General features: G+C 37.9%; 1 protein-coding gene across 8 annotated transcripts in view; it reads right to left on the reverse strand.

Annotated features, from left to right (window-relative positions):
* SYTL5 (synaptotagmin like 5) overlaps positions 1-16,283 on the reverse strand; it is a 219,226-nt gene that overhangs the window by 139,972 nt on the left and 62,971 nt on the right. For 4 of the 8 annotated variants that reach the window (XM_034423804.3, XM_087871277.1, XM_034423803.3 and 1 more), the window contains exon 2: positions 5,977-6,344. In XM_034423804.3, the coding sequence (XP_034279695.1) occupies positions 5,977-6,095 (119 nt within the window). In that variant the 5' untranslated portion in view covers positions 6,096-6,344. Of the gene's footprint in view, positions 1-5,976; positions 6,345-9,361; positions 9,483-16,283 lie in introns of those variants that run through there. The other 4 variants (XM_087871279.1, XM_087871278.1, XM_087871276.1 and 1 more) reach the window with 2 other exon arrangements.

The following is a 16,283-nucleotide window of genomic DNA, read 5'->3' on the forward strand; positions in this document are numbered from 1 at the left end:
ATAACTGCAGCAAGACTGTTGGTGGCACAATATTGGAAGAAGCAAGATTTACCTACAATCCAAGAGTGGACAATGAAAGTTACAAATCTAGCGGAAATGGCAAAAATCTCGGCGTACTTGAAGGATCATTCAAATGAAAGATATTTAAGAGACTGGAGAAGATGGATAGATTATATTCAAAATAAATACCGGAATAAGAAATTGCAGATAGGTTATGAATGATTATATAGATATTTAGTGTGTCTTTAAATAATAAAGCTAGGTGGGTAATTAGGGAATTGAAGGAACAAGAGATGTGGAATGTCATAATTGTTTAGACTAGGATTGATTATGATTGTTGAAGTTTATACCCTGTAATTTGTTCTGGGAAGAGGAGGGGGGAGGGGGGAGGTTGAGGTAGGGAAGGGGGGGGAAATATGTAAACTTTTTGTAAAACTTTTCAATAAAAAAAAAAAAAACTATACGCTGACACCTATAATCCTGCTAAATTCAGATTATAAAATCTTTGCTTCAATATTGACAGAAAGACTTAAAAGATACTTAAATAATTTTATACATTCAGATCAAAATGGGTTTCTGCCAAAAAGACAAATAAGAGATAATATGAGAATAATTCTGGACACTTTGGAATACTATGAAGCCCATCCTGAAACGCAAATGACTTTGATATTTTTAGGCGCACAGAAAGCTTTTGACAATGTAAATTGGCAATTTATGTTGCTTCAAATGGAACAGATGGGTTTTGGCAGAAAATTTATTCAAGCAATAGAAGCTATATATCACAAACAAATGGCAAAAGTAATGATAAATGGAGAATTGACAGACTCTATTGAGATAAAAAAAGGTACCAGACAAGGATGTCCATTGTTGTTTATATTAACATTAGAAATATCAGAGAAGAAAAAGACATAAAGGGAATGAAAATTCGAAAAGAAGAATACAAATTGCAAGCATTTGCAGATGACTTGGTCTTTATTCTTGAAGATCCATTAACATCAATAACTACATTGATAGATAAAATTGGAGAGTTTGTGAAAGTGGTTGGTTTGAAAATTAATAAAGACAAAACGAAGATTTTGACTAAAAATACGTTGGTAAAGCAAAAAGAAGAATTGGCAGATATATCAAAGATGCAGATCACAAATAAAGTCAAATATTTGGGGATACACTTGACAGCAAGATGTAGCACACTTAAAGAAAATAATTATAATAAACTTAAACAACAGATAGGGACAGATTTGGCGAAATGGGAAAATTTACAGCTTTCTTTGATTGGAAGGATATCAACTATTAAGATGAATATTTTGCCTAGAATTTTATATTTGTTCCAGACTATTCCAATTAGATTGGGGAAAGATATTTTTGAAGAATTGAATAAAATAGTGTTAAAATACATTTGGCAGGGAAAGAAGGCGAGGATAAAATTTAAGTTGCTACAAGATGCTAGAATGAGAGGGGGCTTTGGATTACGTAACTGGGAACTCTATTACCAAGCGACAAGTTTGATATGGATTAAAGAATGGATAACGTTAAGAAATACTAGATTATTGAATCTAGAAAGTCATGATTTGTTGATGGGGTGGCATGCTTTTTTATGGTACAAAGGAACAAAAATACAGGGGTATTTTAAAAGACATCATATACGTGAGGCTTTTTTATTAAACTGGGAGATGATTAAAATTCCAGTCTGGGTATCAACGATTGAAGCATTTTCATATTCAGTAGTATTTAGAAGGAAACAAATTGTTAGATATAGTGAATTAATAGATGAAAAGGGTGAATCGAGGCAAGAATTGGAAGAACAAAGTTTTAAGATGGATTGGTTTTCTTATTTGCAAATACATTCTAGATATGAAGAAGATTCTAAACAAGAAGGTTTTTATAATGTCTTGACTAATTTAGATAAGATTTTAATGGGTTCTGATGACTATGTAATTAAAAAATTGCATGGTTATTTACTAGAGGTAAAATTGGAAGAAGAACAAGTTAAAGAAACAATGATAGCATGGGGCGGAAATTTTGGCCATGGGATTGATTTAGAGAAATGGCAAAAATTGTGGTTGCAAAATTATAAAATGACAATGTCTACAGCATATAGAGAGAACTTGTATAAGATGTTTTACAGGTGGCATCTACCCTCAACGAGAATAGCCAGAATGTTCAAGAACAAATCGGAGAAATGTTGGAAATGTCATCAGACTCCAAGATCATATTACCATATGCGCAGAAGCTAAAAGATATTGGACTAAAATCCACACATGGTTGGAAAAAATGACAAAGAAACACATAGACTTTAAACCAGAGATATTTTTATTAGGGACTTTACCAGAAATGTACAATAGAGAACTGAGATATTTAATTGTGAATGTTTTAACAGCAGCTAGAATTGTATTTGCTAAAAATTGGAAAGGAGAGAAGATACCTACTGACGATGAAGTTATTAAGAAAATTATGGAATGTGCTGAAATGAGTAAATTGACATTTGAAATTAGAGAACAGGAAGACAAACAATACTATTTGATATGGGATTTGTTTTACCAATGGCTAGACAATAAAGCATGGAGATGAAGTATGAAATATTAAATTAAGGTAATGATAAAATATATGAAATGTTTTCTTATGGGAGTTAAGCCTTTGTTAAATAATTGTTAAATGAGAATAATAATATAAAGGGATATATAAAGTTGTCAAATAAGAGAAATTAAATAATTTGTAATTTTGGATATGGGATTATGCACAAAAGAATCTTAACCGATCGACACACTTTCTGTGATTGTATTGAATGATGGTGTTTTTATGTTTAAAAATAAAAAATAAAAAAAGAAGAAGAAAGGTACTGGAGGAGAGGGCAGAGGTCCTGCTCATAGCACCACACTGGCCCAGATGGCCATGGTTTGCAAATCTGGTCAACCTGTCAGTGGCCAGACCGTGGAGGATCTCCACGGACAGAGTATCTCTCAGCCAGGGGGATCTACTACACCCAGAACCGCAGTGGCTTCAACTGACCATCTAGCACTTGAACGGGCTAGATTAGATCAGCTCAAGTGCCCCGCCAGGGTTATTCAGACAATACAGGCCTCTAGAAGGCCTTCAACCAACAGGATCTATGATGCCACATGGAGAGCATTCTGTGGTTGGCGTGATAAGACACATATCGAACCAACCACATTATCAGTGATACAAATTCTAGTATTTCTACAGGAAGGTCTGGACAAAGCCCTGTCTCCCAATACATTACGTAGACAGGTAGCGGCGATAGCAACAGTCTTGGGCAGCGGGAGGTTGGTGCACAACTTCCTCAGAGGAGTAACAAATCTAAAATCTCCAGTGGTTCATAGATATCCAACATGGGAACTGACAAAGGTCCTGAGAAGATTAATGGTAGAACCGTTTGAACCATTATTCTCCACCAGCTTAAGCTTCCTCACCTGGAAGGTGGTCTTCCTCGTGGTAATTACTTCCACCAGATGAATATCTCAATTGGCAGCCTGTTCCATAAGAGGATCTATGCATATTTCACCCAAATAGGGTAGTGTTGCGGCTAGATCCCACCTTTCTACTGAAGGTGAATTCCACCTTCCACAGGGCACAGGAGATAATACTGCTGGATTTCTGTCCGAAGCCGGTACACAAGTTAGAAAAGAAGTGGCACTCTCTGGACGTTAAAAGGCCGATACGCATCTACCGTATTTTTCGGAGTATAAGATGCAGCTTAGTTTTTAAGGAGGAAAATAAGAAAAAAGCTGATTGGTGGGTGGATTGCCCTCCTGGAATACCCCCAATCAGCTGTTCTCAGAGGTGAATTTTAGCAACAGGTTCGTTGGTTGTGAACTCTGTGCCTTGCTTTTTTTTCTGCCTCTGAAACTTCTGAAACTCTGTTTCAGAAAAAACTTTTTTTTCTGCCTCAGCTTTTTCTTTCAAAGGCTTTTTTTCTGAAGCTTCTTTCAGAGGCTTTTATTCTGAAGGGCTATCTGTACTCTGTTCAATCTTCTTTCTTTGGTATTGGTATATAGATTAACCTCTTCCCATCTATTGGTTATTGTGTCATTCTCCAGATTTGTCAGCATAGTTTGGTTAGAACCTTTACTGAGTCTTCTTTTGTTGCTTGCCATATTATTTTAGATAAAAGCCCTTCAGAGGTTTTTTTTCTGAAGCTTCTTTCAGAGGCTTCTTGAAATCTCTGTTTGTGAGGCTGGGTGGGGCTACATTCAGAGTATAAGATGCACCCAGATTTTCACCCTCTTTTTTGGGGGGGAAATATGCATCTTATACTCCGAAAAATATGCTTTCTAAAGAGAACGGCTTCTATCAGGAAGATGGAACCAATGTTCATTTCAATTAGGCCGAGCTCATTGGGCAACAAGATTTCACCATTGACAATAGATCGGTAGATTCAAGCATGCATTACTAAGACCTTTGAACTGCAGTCGTTGCCACTGCCTGGACGAGTGACGGCCCACTCAACATGGAGTGCGGCTACAACGGTGGTGTGGAATACTCAGGCTTCCATCAAGAACATCTATAGAGCGGCAATGTGGTCTTCTCTGTCGTCGTTCATCAAACACTACAAGCTGGACGCTTTTGCTTCAGCAGAGGCAACCTTTGGTAGGATAGTACTTTAGAGAGTACATATGGTGGCGGGGACCCAGGACCAAACCTTGCCCCACCCTTAGGATAGCCAGCTTTGGTATTTCCTATAAATTGTATTATCCTATCAGCATAATGGAGAAAGAGAGCTGGTCTTACCTGAATGCTTCTTCTCGTCATGCTGAAGGATAATACAATCCCACCCTGAAGACTGTCAGGTCCTAGGTCTGGAAGTGATCAGTAACAGCACTGAAGAACTCCGAAAGTCAATCAATCAGACTTCGTCAAAACTGGGGAGGCGCAGTAGAAGAAGGCAGGACTAAAGAAATGATTGACTCAGCTTCAAGCAAGGAAGTAGAAGAACCACCCATGAATTGATTATCCTTCAGCACGACGAGAAGAAGTGTTCAGGTAAGACCAACACTCTTTCTATTCTCTGCAAAAGATTTGATTTTTAGCCAATTTTCTATCCTTATCTCTCTTGCTTAGGGCTAGGATGAACAGAAATATAAGCATAGTACAAAAATTTAAAAATAGTATATAGTTTGAATAATAACCATTTTTTAAAATTGCCAATACCAGTTTTGCCCATACCTTATTATTGCACCAGCAGCTTCATTTGTGCTATTTGGGTTTTAAACTGAAGCACACTATTTGTGTTAAGGGAAGGCAAGTGCAAAATTCTTTCCCTACTATGTACAAACTTGTAAGAAAGAAAAAGTGCCAAGATCAGTTAATAGCCGAAGCTATTTTAAATGTACACAGAAATTAACTAGTGTGCTTTCTATAAAATATTTAAGAACAAAGAAATAATAGATTAATAGATTAATAGTTAATATGAAATGCATTTCCTGAGCTGGATAGTGGGAAATATAATACATATTAGTTAGAATTAACAATAAAAGAAGAATTTGTAAAAGAACTTAATCTGTGAACATACGCATATTACCATATATCAGCAAAACCAGAAGATGTAACCATAGTTCACTCAATAATTTCAACAAAGTATGAAAGATTTGTGCTACTAATGTATGTATGTTTGTGTAACATCATTCTAAAATAATGTTAGTGCTAGACACACCTATTATTTTGGGCAACATATCCAGATTTCTGTGAAATCATGCAGGACTATATTGTGCATGTGCACATATGTTTCACATCAACAATTTGTAATTAGGCTACAGTTATCACAAAGAATAATCTTTTTTAAAAAAGTTCATTTTTCTAAAGGGTAAATCAGACTGTTGGAGGCCAAAACTGTGCACATGAAAAAGAAGCAAAATGGAACATTTATAATTATCACTACTAACACTGATAACAGCCACACATTTCCAAACCAAGCTTTAGTATTTGGTGTTTTAAGTAGTATAGATATTTTTTAAAGATTACCTGATTCGTTTATCTTCCATTTTTTTCAAATATTCATCTCTTTTTAATACTCCCAATATTGTCTCTCTTTCATGCTCTAATAAAAATGATAGATTGATTATTTCTGCATTGTTAGACATGTTCCTTCAATTGTTATATTCTTTAATAGATGAGTTTTCTGGCAGACAATAAGATGCAGAGGTTAAGAGCACATCATTGGAAACATCCAAGTGCTACAGTTTCTTGTCAGGAGCTAATTCATATGTTTCAGATTTTGGTCATTTTAGTGATTTGAATGTTCACTGGAATTTTTGCTTGATCTTCTGAACATGCTGTGAACTTCTTTTATAGACTATCCTCAAGTTAATAATTGCCCTGAATCGTTTTACCTGAAATGAAAACAACAAAATTAAAAATTAAAATTAAATATACATTTACTTAAGCTGTTTCTTGAATGAATTAATGTTTTAGTAATTTCAAGACAGTAACAAATGCCCACCTGTTTGTACAACTGGAATATTTAATTAATAGAAATAACAACTGAAATTGAATGACAATTAAAAACAAAATAGCTAGGGAAGTTATTTCAACAATTGAACATATGTCTGACTGCATCATTCTGGACCTGCCGAAGAGAATCTTTTACATGACTCTAACTAGATTTCTCATTCCCAGGAACAGACTCAGTTGGAATACTTGTTTTAACTGAACAAACTCATTCCTAGCTAATACTGACCCTTGAAATTGAACAAGGAATCCCAAGACACTTGGATTCAGGTTGACAGCCGTTCAACTGAGATATGACTCTCAGTCTTCACAAAGATAACTCTGTCTAACAGAGGTTAAATCATATTTCCTGATCTTCCATCTGATTAAATAGGATTACAATATTTCTGTCTCCTCTAGACAAACTTCAGTTTGTTTGGCAGTTTTCAACACTGATTTAGAACTTAATCAGTTCTCTTGATTATAACTGAAAAAAGAAATACGAGTGTCATTAGCATGGTACCTATTACATACCACCAATGCTTTTATATATGCACTACAGGGTGGATTTTGTTTGAGTTCATGAAATTCAAGTATTATCTGGGAAGATGAAACCACAGATTTTGTATATCCACAACAATACTGAATCTATAGTTCATGGACAGTCTCTTTCAGTACTATGTAAAAGCTAAATATTAGAGGAGAAGATAGTTGCCTAAGGAACATTACAAGCTAACAGATTTTGGATGAATGGGAATCTCCTAGCACTACCTTTTGAAATTATTCCTGCAACCTAACAAAAGCCATTAAGAAGTCAAATAGAACCAAGAGAACTATGTTTGCTTTGTCGAGTTCTTTAAGATTATTCAACTAGTCTTTCTCCCATAAAAAGCCTTAAAGCCAGCTTGAAATAGATCTAGGTGAATTACCTAGATGTCACCCATTTTCATCCAATGTCATCCACTTTCCTAGAATACTATAGAGCTATAATACTCTACTATACACTTCAAGATCTTGCCAAATATTATAATAATGAATTCTGTTAAAAACCTAATAATTTAGAGTACAAAATTTCACCACTACATTTGTATAAATAAAAAAAATCATTCTATATCAGAAAGACACATTCATCATTTGCTATTGAGTGTGTTCTCCCCAGCCAGCAAGGGTCAAGTACAGTATGATATAATACAACTCACCTGTCCATATTCTCATGCTACATACATTATGAGTTATCTATTTTAGCTGGACAAGAACAGACCAAATTTGCATCCAATGAATCTATAGGATATGCAGATCAGTCTGACTTGAACTGGATTTTGAAAATTAACATTACAGGTAGTAATTATGACCACAATTGAGCCCAAAATTTGTGTTGCTAAGTAAAACGTTTATTAAGTGAGGTTTGCCCCATTTTATGACTTTTCTTGCCACAGTTCTTAAGCGAATCACTGTAGTCATTAAGTTAGTAACATGGTTGTTAGGTGAATCTGGCTTCCCCATTGATTTTGCTTGTCAAAAGGTTGCATAAGCTATATACATATTGCAGTTGTCATAAATATGAACCAGTTGCCAAGCATCTGAATTTTGATCATGTGACCATGAGGATGCTGCAACAGTCGTTAAAAATGGTGAAAAATGGTCATAAATCACTTTTTTCAATGCTGTTGTGACTTTGAACAATCACTAAATGAACTGTTGTAAGTCAAGGACTATCTGTATTTAAAATTTAAAGGCCACAAGACTCAAGATTTGATTTGAAGATGATGGAAAAGCATCCAAACTTCTGCATTTTTGTGGGCTTCTGCACATGTGTGGGTTGGCACTAGTGGATGAAACTAGTAGGCATGGTAGATCTTTCCAAAGAAAGTAATTTTGCAGTTTCAACCTTTTTATAATATTTTTCATAACTTTCATAAGTGGGGAGAGGAGGCAGTATACTATGGGGAGAAGTGAAGTTGTCCCAGATTTGTTTCTCTGCACAGCACCTTGCTGCCCTGCCTTCCTTGGGAGGGGGCACACTCCACAGAAAGACAAAGTGGCTTGCAACTTTCCCTGCTGGATAGTCAGAAGTAAGTTCCCTCCCTTCCTTGTTGACTTTCTGAAGAAGCCAGCAGGGAAGATTGCAAATGGTGGTCACATGATCACGGAAGGCTTGGCTATCCATCATAAGTGCAAACAAGTTGCCAAGAGCCCAGATTGCAATTAAGTAACCGTGGGGCTGGTGCAACAATCTTAAGTTTGAGCATCTGCCGTAAGTCCTTTCATTCAGCACCTTTTTAATTTTGAACGGTCACTGAACAAACAGTCATAAGTCAAGGACCACCTGTAAATTATTCTTGAAAAGTCCAATAGCAGTACTTTCATCAAATACAGCATTGATTTTTCAGAAACAGAATGGGACTGAATACTCAAATTTAAGCAGTAAGGATGGTAGATCAACAGGCTTTGAATAAATCATTATATCTAACAACTGACACTGAAATTTCCCTTATTTTGTTCCTAACGATCAAGAGCAGCACAGTAACTTAGCATCCCAGTATAATAACACATACTTCAGTCTGATTTGTTGAGATTATAAAAGTACTTTAAGAAGCAAAGAAAAAAGTATTGTTCAATTACATCATTCTAGAATAAACCTTTGATGATTTTACAGAGTGAAATGGTTTCTTATGCTATATTTCAAACAGAAATTACAGAAATTTATTACGTGGGAACATCTCAGTTTTATTCATTGCTCCAACAGGAAGTTAAAGTAACAGCTACTATGTTAAACAAATGGCCTAATCAAACCTCACTTCTTACTCTTATGTTCCATGATAGCTTGAAAAAGAGAAATATACAATTACAGGAGTCTATGAATGTATGCTTTTAAATGAGAATATTTGTGCAAATGGCATTCAGATTAATCAAGCCTTACCATATCCAGGGTATAATAGCTGAACTGTTCCTTGTAAGCAACTTTACAGAGTACTGATACCGATTACTCTATCCATTAACCTGAAAAACCAGCTGTTCTTCTATCAGAAAACTATTTGCACAAAACACACACCCAGTATGTATGATGCAATATTTATCAGCAGCAGCCAATTATCAAAGTACAAGGAAATACCTGCAGCACTAACCCTATTAATTTCCAAAGGAAAAAGGAAAATCTGTCTTGCATTATAAAAAACTAAAATGAGTATGTGAAGTGCCTGCCTTTTAAGAATAATTATTGACTATCATTTCTAATCACTTAAGATTATTTTATGACTATCTCTGTGTAAGGATAAATAACTAACCACCAATCACTCACAGATTGTCCTACTTCCTCCTAGGATCTAATATATACTGTACATTGTGATCAGAATTGCTGAAAGTATAAGATTTAAGAAACAGATTTGTCATACCAAGTTACAGCACTATCTCTTCTTCTAGTATTTCTCATATTAATTAATATTGTTTTCCCACTGGCATCTTAAATTCTGGGTATTATAATTCAATATATCCAGAGGGCAACAGATCAGAAAAAGCTAATTTTATTATTGCAGTTGTTGCACAGTCAGCCAGATTTTTAGACTGGATTTGACATTTTTACCCATCTATCAAGTCCTTCCCAAGGACCTGGAATAAGCTGTTGTTCAATGAATTCAAGGTATTGTGGATGTAAGCTGTTGCAGTAAAACTGCCTTTTTCAATTGACTGATGGTGATTTTGTTAATGCTGATGGTGTTCAAGTTGTGCTCCAGATGTTTTGGCATCAGCCATATGATTCAATTAACAACTGCAGTGATTTGCTTAATAACGATGGCAAAAAAGGTAATAAAGTCAGGCATGAATCATTTAACAAGTGGCTTGCTTAGCAACAGAAATTCTGGTCCAGAACGGGGAGGCAGGGGGGAGGTGTGGCCAGCGTCGTGGCATGACAGCAGGTTTTTTCAAGGCTCTGGAAAAACTGCTGATATCTCAGCTGATCGGGGGTCTTAATTGACCTAAGCCATCTCGTAGGGACGGCGAACATGAGAAGCATGAACTGAGTAACTCACGGAATCCGCAAATTCCCGGGTTGATCAGAAGTAGCTTCTTGAACCGGACATCTGAGAAAGTGGCCATAGGAGCCACTAAGAAGCTGGGGTAGTCGCAACAGAGTGGTTAAATCGAGAGGAAGCGCATCATCTGGGTGAGAACTTGGCTTTACAGATAAAAGTTTTTCTTTTCATACCCACTTGGAATGAATATAGAGTGGAAAAGTGGCTAAAGCGAGGAGGGAGAGCGGGTGTGTATCGGCTCTCCATTTCTGGTATTGAATCGGCAAGGAAAGTGAAAGCCCAAAGGGGGGGAGGTTCCCCCCCGAATGAATTAAATGAATTGAAATACTGATTGAGAATTGGTCTAAAAGACTGGACTTGAAATTAAGAAGAGTTAGAAAATTGACTGATTATTTGGAGAAAAATGGAAGAATTATAAAGGAATTTAAAGTAAAGAGAAATGGATTAAAGAATTGAAGCTTGGAAATGTATAGTTTTGTTATATTTCAGTGCCATCTAGTGGCAAAAAGAAAAGGCTTTAAAAAGATTTTGAATTAATTATAAAACTTAAATTTGACCTTGACAACGCTGGTTGTACTGATAAGAAAACAGATGTTGAAAAGAGAAAGACATACTGGAAAGGAATGAAGAGATTAGAGTGCTGAATTTGTTTTTACTTCTTGAGCTTTTATTTTTCTTATTTTTCTGTTTGTCTTTTTGAGCCTTTTGAAGTACATTGTTTTGGAATTGGTGTTTTGGGAAAAAAAATTCTTCTATTTTTTTCCTTGTCTATTATTTGGTGGTGGAACAAAGTCTGGATAAAAACTTTTCCTTTTGTCCCTTTTTTTTTCTTCCTTTTTTTTTCTTTTTCTCTGAGTGAGCGAAGAAAAATATTGCTGGTTCGTTTAAAATTTGGATTAAGGCAAGAAGAGCCTGAAGAAAGAGAATGGATTAAAAAAAATCTTTTTCATCTTCTGGATTTTTTAAATATATATCTTTTTTTCCTTTCCTTCTTTTCCTTTTCTCTCTCTCTCTCTCTTTTGCTGGATAGTATTTTTGGATACCTTTTTACTTGGGGGACGGATTGGATTTTTCTTTAACTTTTTTCTTTATATTTTTTCTTTTTTCTAGTTCATCCAGTAGGGTGAATTAGATATTTGGATTACAAATAGTAATTACAAGTGGATTATAAATTGGGACATATAACGTTAAGGGATGAAGAAATTTATAGCACATTTGCATTCAGCAGCAAGCCCCTCTACAACAGAAACATTAAAAACATCAGAAACGATGGATTTAAAATATCTTATAGATGCTTCATGATGATTTGAAAGAAGACTTAAAAGAAGTGAAAGAGATGATTGGGAAAAATGAAGAAAGAATTCAAAAAGTAGAGGAAAAAGCAGACCTGACAGAAAAGAAAGTGGAAGAATTAGAGGAAAAATTGACATCAGTGGACAAAAACCAAGAGCGAACAATTATTTCTCTGGAGATGGATCGACCTGATTATTATCTAAGCTTTCAAAATATAGAGGAAGAGACAGGAGAAAAATTGCCGGATGTGATGGCAGAGATGTTGGCAGAAGTGTTGGAACAACCTAAGGAGAAGATATTAAATGAGATAGACGAGGTTTTTAGAATGTACACAAGATATGCAATGAGAAATAAGTTACCAAGAGAAGTCCATGTAAGATTCACAAAGAAAGTAATAAAAACAGAGATACTACAAATAACTAGAAACAGTGCAATGAAATATAAAGAGAAAGAGATAGTGGTGTTGAGACAAATACCCAGAAGAGTTAGAGATTTGAGGAAAGAATACCATTTCTTAACAATGAAAACCATTTCTTAACATTGAAAAAGTAACAGCATTTTATGAGCAATATTGGGGTCCACTAGGAGATGGGAAAATGGCAGAAGCAAGAGGGACCAGATATTAAGAGGCAAGCATAAAAGAGAAAGAACAAAGAACAAAAGAACAGAAAGAAAGAGCAATGAGAGAAGGAGCAAGAGCAAAAGATGCAAAAGAACAAAGAGAGACAAGAGCGATAAGATCGAAAGTTAGTAATAAGTAAAAAATGGAAGAAGAAATAAAAGCAGTATCAATAAATGTAAATAGGCTGAACTTGGCATTAAAAAGAAATAGGCCACTAGAATCTCATTTGCCCAAAACTGGAAACAACATGCTCCAACAAACACAATGATTATAAAAAGGGTGTTGGAGCGTGCAGAAGCAGATAAGTTAATGATGGAACTTAAGGACAGAGAGGAAACAATTTATTATGAAACATGGAACAGATGGTATGATTGGCTGGAAAAGGAATCTAAAATTAATGGATAGTGTATAGCAAAAGAGAAGATATTATAATGAAATGTTATATTTAATGTGTAGTATGTATATAAAATGTATTAACTATATGAATAAGTATGTAACAAACAAAATGTGTATATATATAGTTGGCTGAAAGATAAATTGGATATTACTAAAAATGTAGGTATTGGAAAGCTGTAAAAGTGTAAGATTTAAAAGATGTAAACATTGAATAAAAACAATTTTTAAAAAAAGAAATAGAATTTTAAACGAATTAAATAAATTAAAGATGGACATATGTTTACAAAAAGTACACATCAGAAAACAACACACAAAATTATTAGAATATTCAAAATTAGGAGTTTTATTTACTTCATTGATACAACAAAGCAAAAGAGGAGTAGCATTATACATAAAAGAATAATAAAACTAATATTTGAAGATGAAGAAGGGAGGATATTGATGATGGAAGCAAGAATGAACTTTAAACAAATACTCTTAATAGCGTTATATGCTCCAAATAACCAACAGGAAGAATTTTATGTCAAGCTACACTGAAAAATATTAGAATTGGAATATGAAAATATATGCATAATGGATGACTTTAATGCAGTACTTGATGTTGATTTGGATTATAAAATGACAAAAATAAATAAGAAACCCAGAAAAACACTTCCAAAGACTTCTTTCACAATAATAGAGGAATTAAGTATACAAGATGTATGTAGAAATAGACATTTGAAAGAAAAACAATATACCTTTTATTCAAATAGACACTTGTCATGGTCCAGGATAGACATGATATGGATGTCAACAGATCTAATAGACAATATACAAGAAACGGACATTGCTTATCTGAAGGTCCCTTCTAGGCACGCTGCTGGAGAATCCAAAGCGAGGGTTATTCAACAGTCTAGCAGTCAGCACTGAGTATATGTGTCTTTAAATTTCTTCAGGCATGCCCCCTTTGCTCATTTGAGCCTCAGTTTTTGTTCATGAAGAAACAGTTCAAGGAGACGTGTGGAACCCCAAGGGTGGCCAGCAGCCTGACCGGGTGGGTTGGATTCTCCAGCAGCGCACCTAGAAGGGACGTTCAGGTAAGCAACGTCCGTTCTCCAGCGCGCTGCTTGGAGAATCCAAAGCGAGGGATATACCCAAGCAAGTTCTAGACAGGAAGGGTGGAAGGCTGCTCACACGTGACTGAAACAGAACACACCGATTGCAGAATTTGCCTTCCGAACGAGGCATCCACCAAGGCAAACAAGTCAACTTTATAGGGACGGATGAATGTAGTCAACGAAGTCCATGTGGCTGCCTTGCAAATGTCAGAGACAGTGGCTTGAGTCGCCCAAGCTGCCGTGGTGGACGCGCTCCATGGAGAGTGAGGCAAGATCCTACTGGGGACCAGTTTATTCTGAAGCATGTACGCCTTAGAGATGCAGGCCTTCAGCCATCTCCCGATGGTGGACGAGGACACTTCCGACCCACTGTCGCGGGTAGAAATGAAACGAACAGCGCTTCCGATTTACGGAAACGTTGAGTCCTCCGGATATATCTGCATAAGGCTCTACGGATGTCTAACACATGCCAATGGGCCTCCTGCGGGTGTCTCGGATCCGGGCAGAAGTCCAGGAGAACCAATTCCTGCTCACAATGGTAGAGGGTATTAACCTTGGGCAGGAAGGACAGGTCCAGTCGGAGGACCACACGGTTGGGGTAGAAAATGCAGAGGTCTTCCCGAACAGACAGGGCGGCCAGCTCTGACATGCATCAGGCCAAGGTAATTGCTACCAAAAAAGCTGTCTTCAAGGTTAGTTGGCGTAAGCTGATGGCTCCCAATGGCTCAAGGGGGGGCTGCGTAAGGACCTGAAGGACAGAGGCAGGTCCCAGGTTGGGTATCAGTGGACAACTGGAGGGCTCAGGTTCGCTGCTCCCCTCAGAAACCACCAAATCTTTGCGTCATGTGAGAGTGGAAGATTGTTCTTAGCCGACAGGACCGTTGTCAAGGCTACCACCTGTCGACTGAGTGTGTTTGGTGCAAGACCCTTGTCCAGTCCATCTTGAAGAAAGTCTAGCACCTCAGAGACGGATGCAGAGGTAGGGTCCACATGGGCTCGAGAGCACCATGTACAGAATGAGGACCAGGTGGCATTATAGATGCAGCACGTAGATGGATGCCCAGATGCTTGAACCGTAGAAATTGCCTTTCCTGAGATGTTGTCCCATCTCAGGAGGATCCTCTCAAGTGCCAGGTGGTCAACTGCAGCCATTGAGGCTCTGGGTGCAGTATGACCCCCTGGCTGAGAGAGATCCTGTCCCCCGGAATTCGCCATGGAGTGGCGACAGACAGATTCAGAAGGTCCGCGTAGCAGGCTTGGCGTGGCTAGTGAGGGGCAATCAGTAGGACGTTTGCCTTCTCTGCCAAGGTCTTGCGGATGAGTCTCGGAATAAGTGGTATCAGGGGAAACGTGTATAGCAACCCCAGAAGCCAGGGAATGGAGAAGACGTTGATCCCCTCCGCATGGGGGCAAGGATATCGTGCAAAAAATCGAGGAAACTGTGTGTTGTCCCGTCGTGTGAAAAGGTGAAGGACCAGCAGGCCAAAGCGTTGGGATAGCTCACGGAAGATGTTCGGATGAAGACGCCACTCCGAGTGGTCGAGCTGCATCCTGCTCAACCAATCTGCGGTTACATTCGTCATCCCAGAGATGTGCTGCGCCCGGAGGGAGAGAAGGTGAGTCTCCGCCCAGGTCAGCCATCGAGTTGCCACCTCCATCAATGGTCTTGAGCGTGTGCCCCCTTCACGGTTCACATGTGCCTTTGTAGTCACATTGTCCGTCAGGACCATCACATGGTGACCCGCCACCGACGATTGAAATTGGCACAGGGCAAGATGAACCACACGGAGCTCCAGCCAGTTGATGTCGTTCTGGCGATCCGCTGGCGACCAACAGCCTTGAGCGACTTGGGAATGCATGTGGGCACCCCATCCCAACAGACTGGCATCAGTCGTCACCGTGAGACAATGTGGCTCCTGGAAGATGCAGCCCTTCATCAGGGCCGACGAGGTCCACCAGCGAAGGGATCGGCGAACGTCTGCCAGTAGTGAGACCTGAGCGTTGGAGTTGCTGCGACAGGAACGTTGGTACGGAAGCATGAACCATTGGAGCTGTCGGCCATGAAACTGTGCCCATGGAACTATGGAGATGCATGAGATCATCTTCCCGAGCAGGCAAGACAGGAGCAAGAGAGGAATGGACTGCAGCGAGAGGATTTGAGAGATCAAGGACGTTATGCTGAGGCAACATTCTGGAGACAGAAACACTTGCCCCTTGACGGACTCTATAATTGTTCCCAGATGAAGAATCCGGGTAGCGGGGCGTAAGTGGCTTTTCGGCAGGTTCAATGAGAAGCCATGTTGCCTCAGGCATTGGAATACAACATCCAGATCTCGCATAGCATGATCTTGCAAGGACGATAGAATGAGGACATCGTCCAAATAACAAAGGACCCTGATAGGA

Source organism: Pantherophis guttatus, chromosome 5 (assembly GCF_059756535.1).
Source record: "Pantherophis guttatus breed Tessera chromosome 5, ASM5975653v1, whole genome shotgun sequence".
Lineage (NCBI taxonomy): Eukaryota > Metazoa > Chordata > Lepidosauria > Squamata > Colubridae > Pantherophis > Pantherophis guttatus.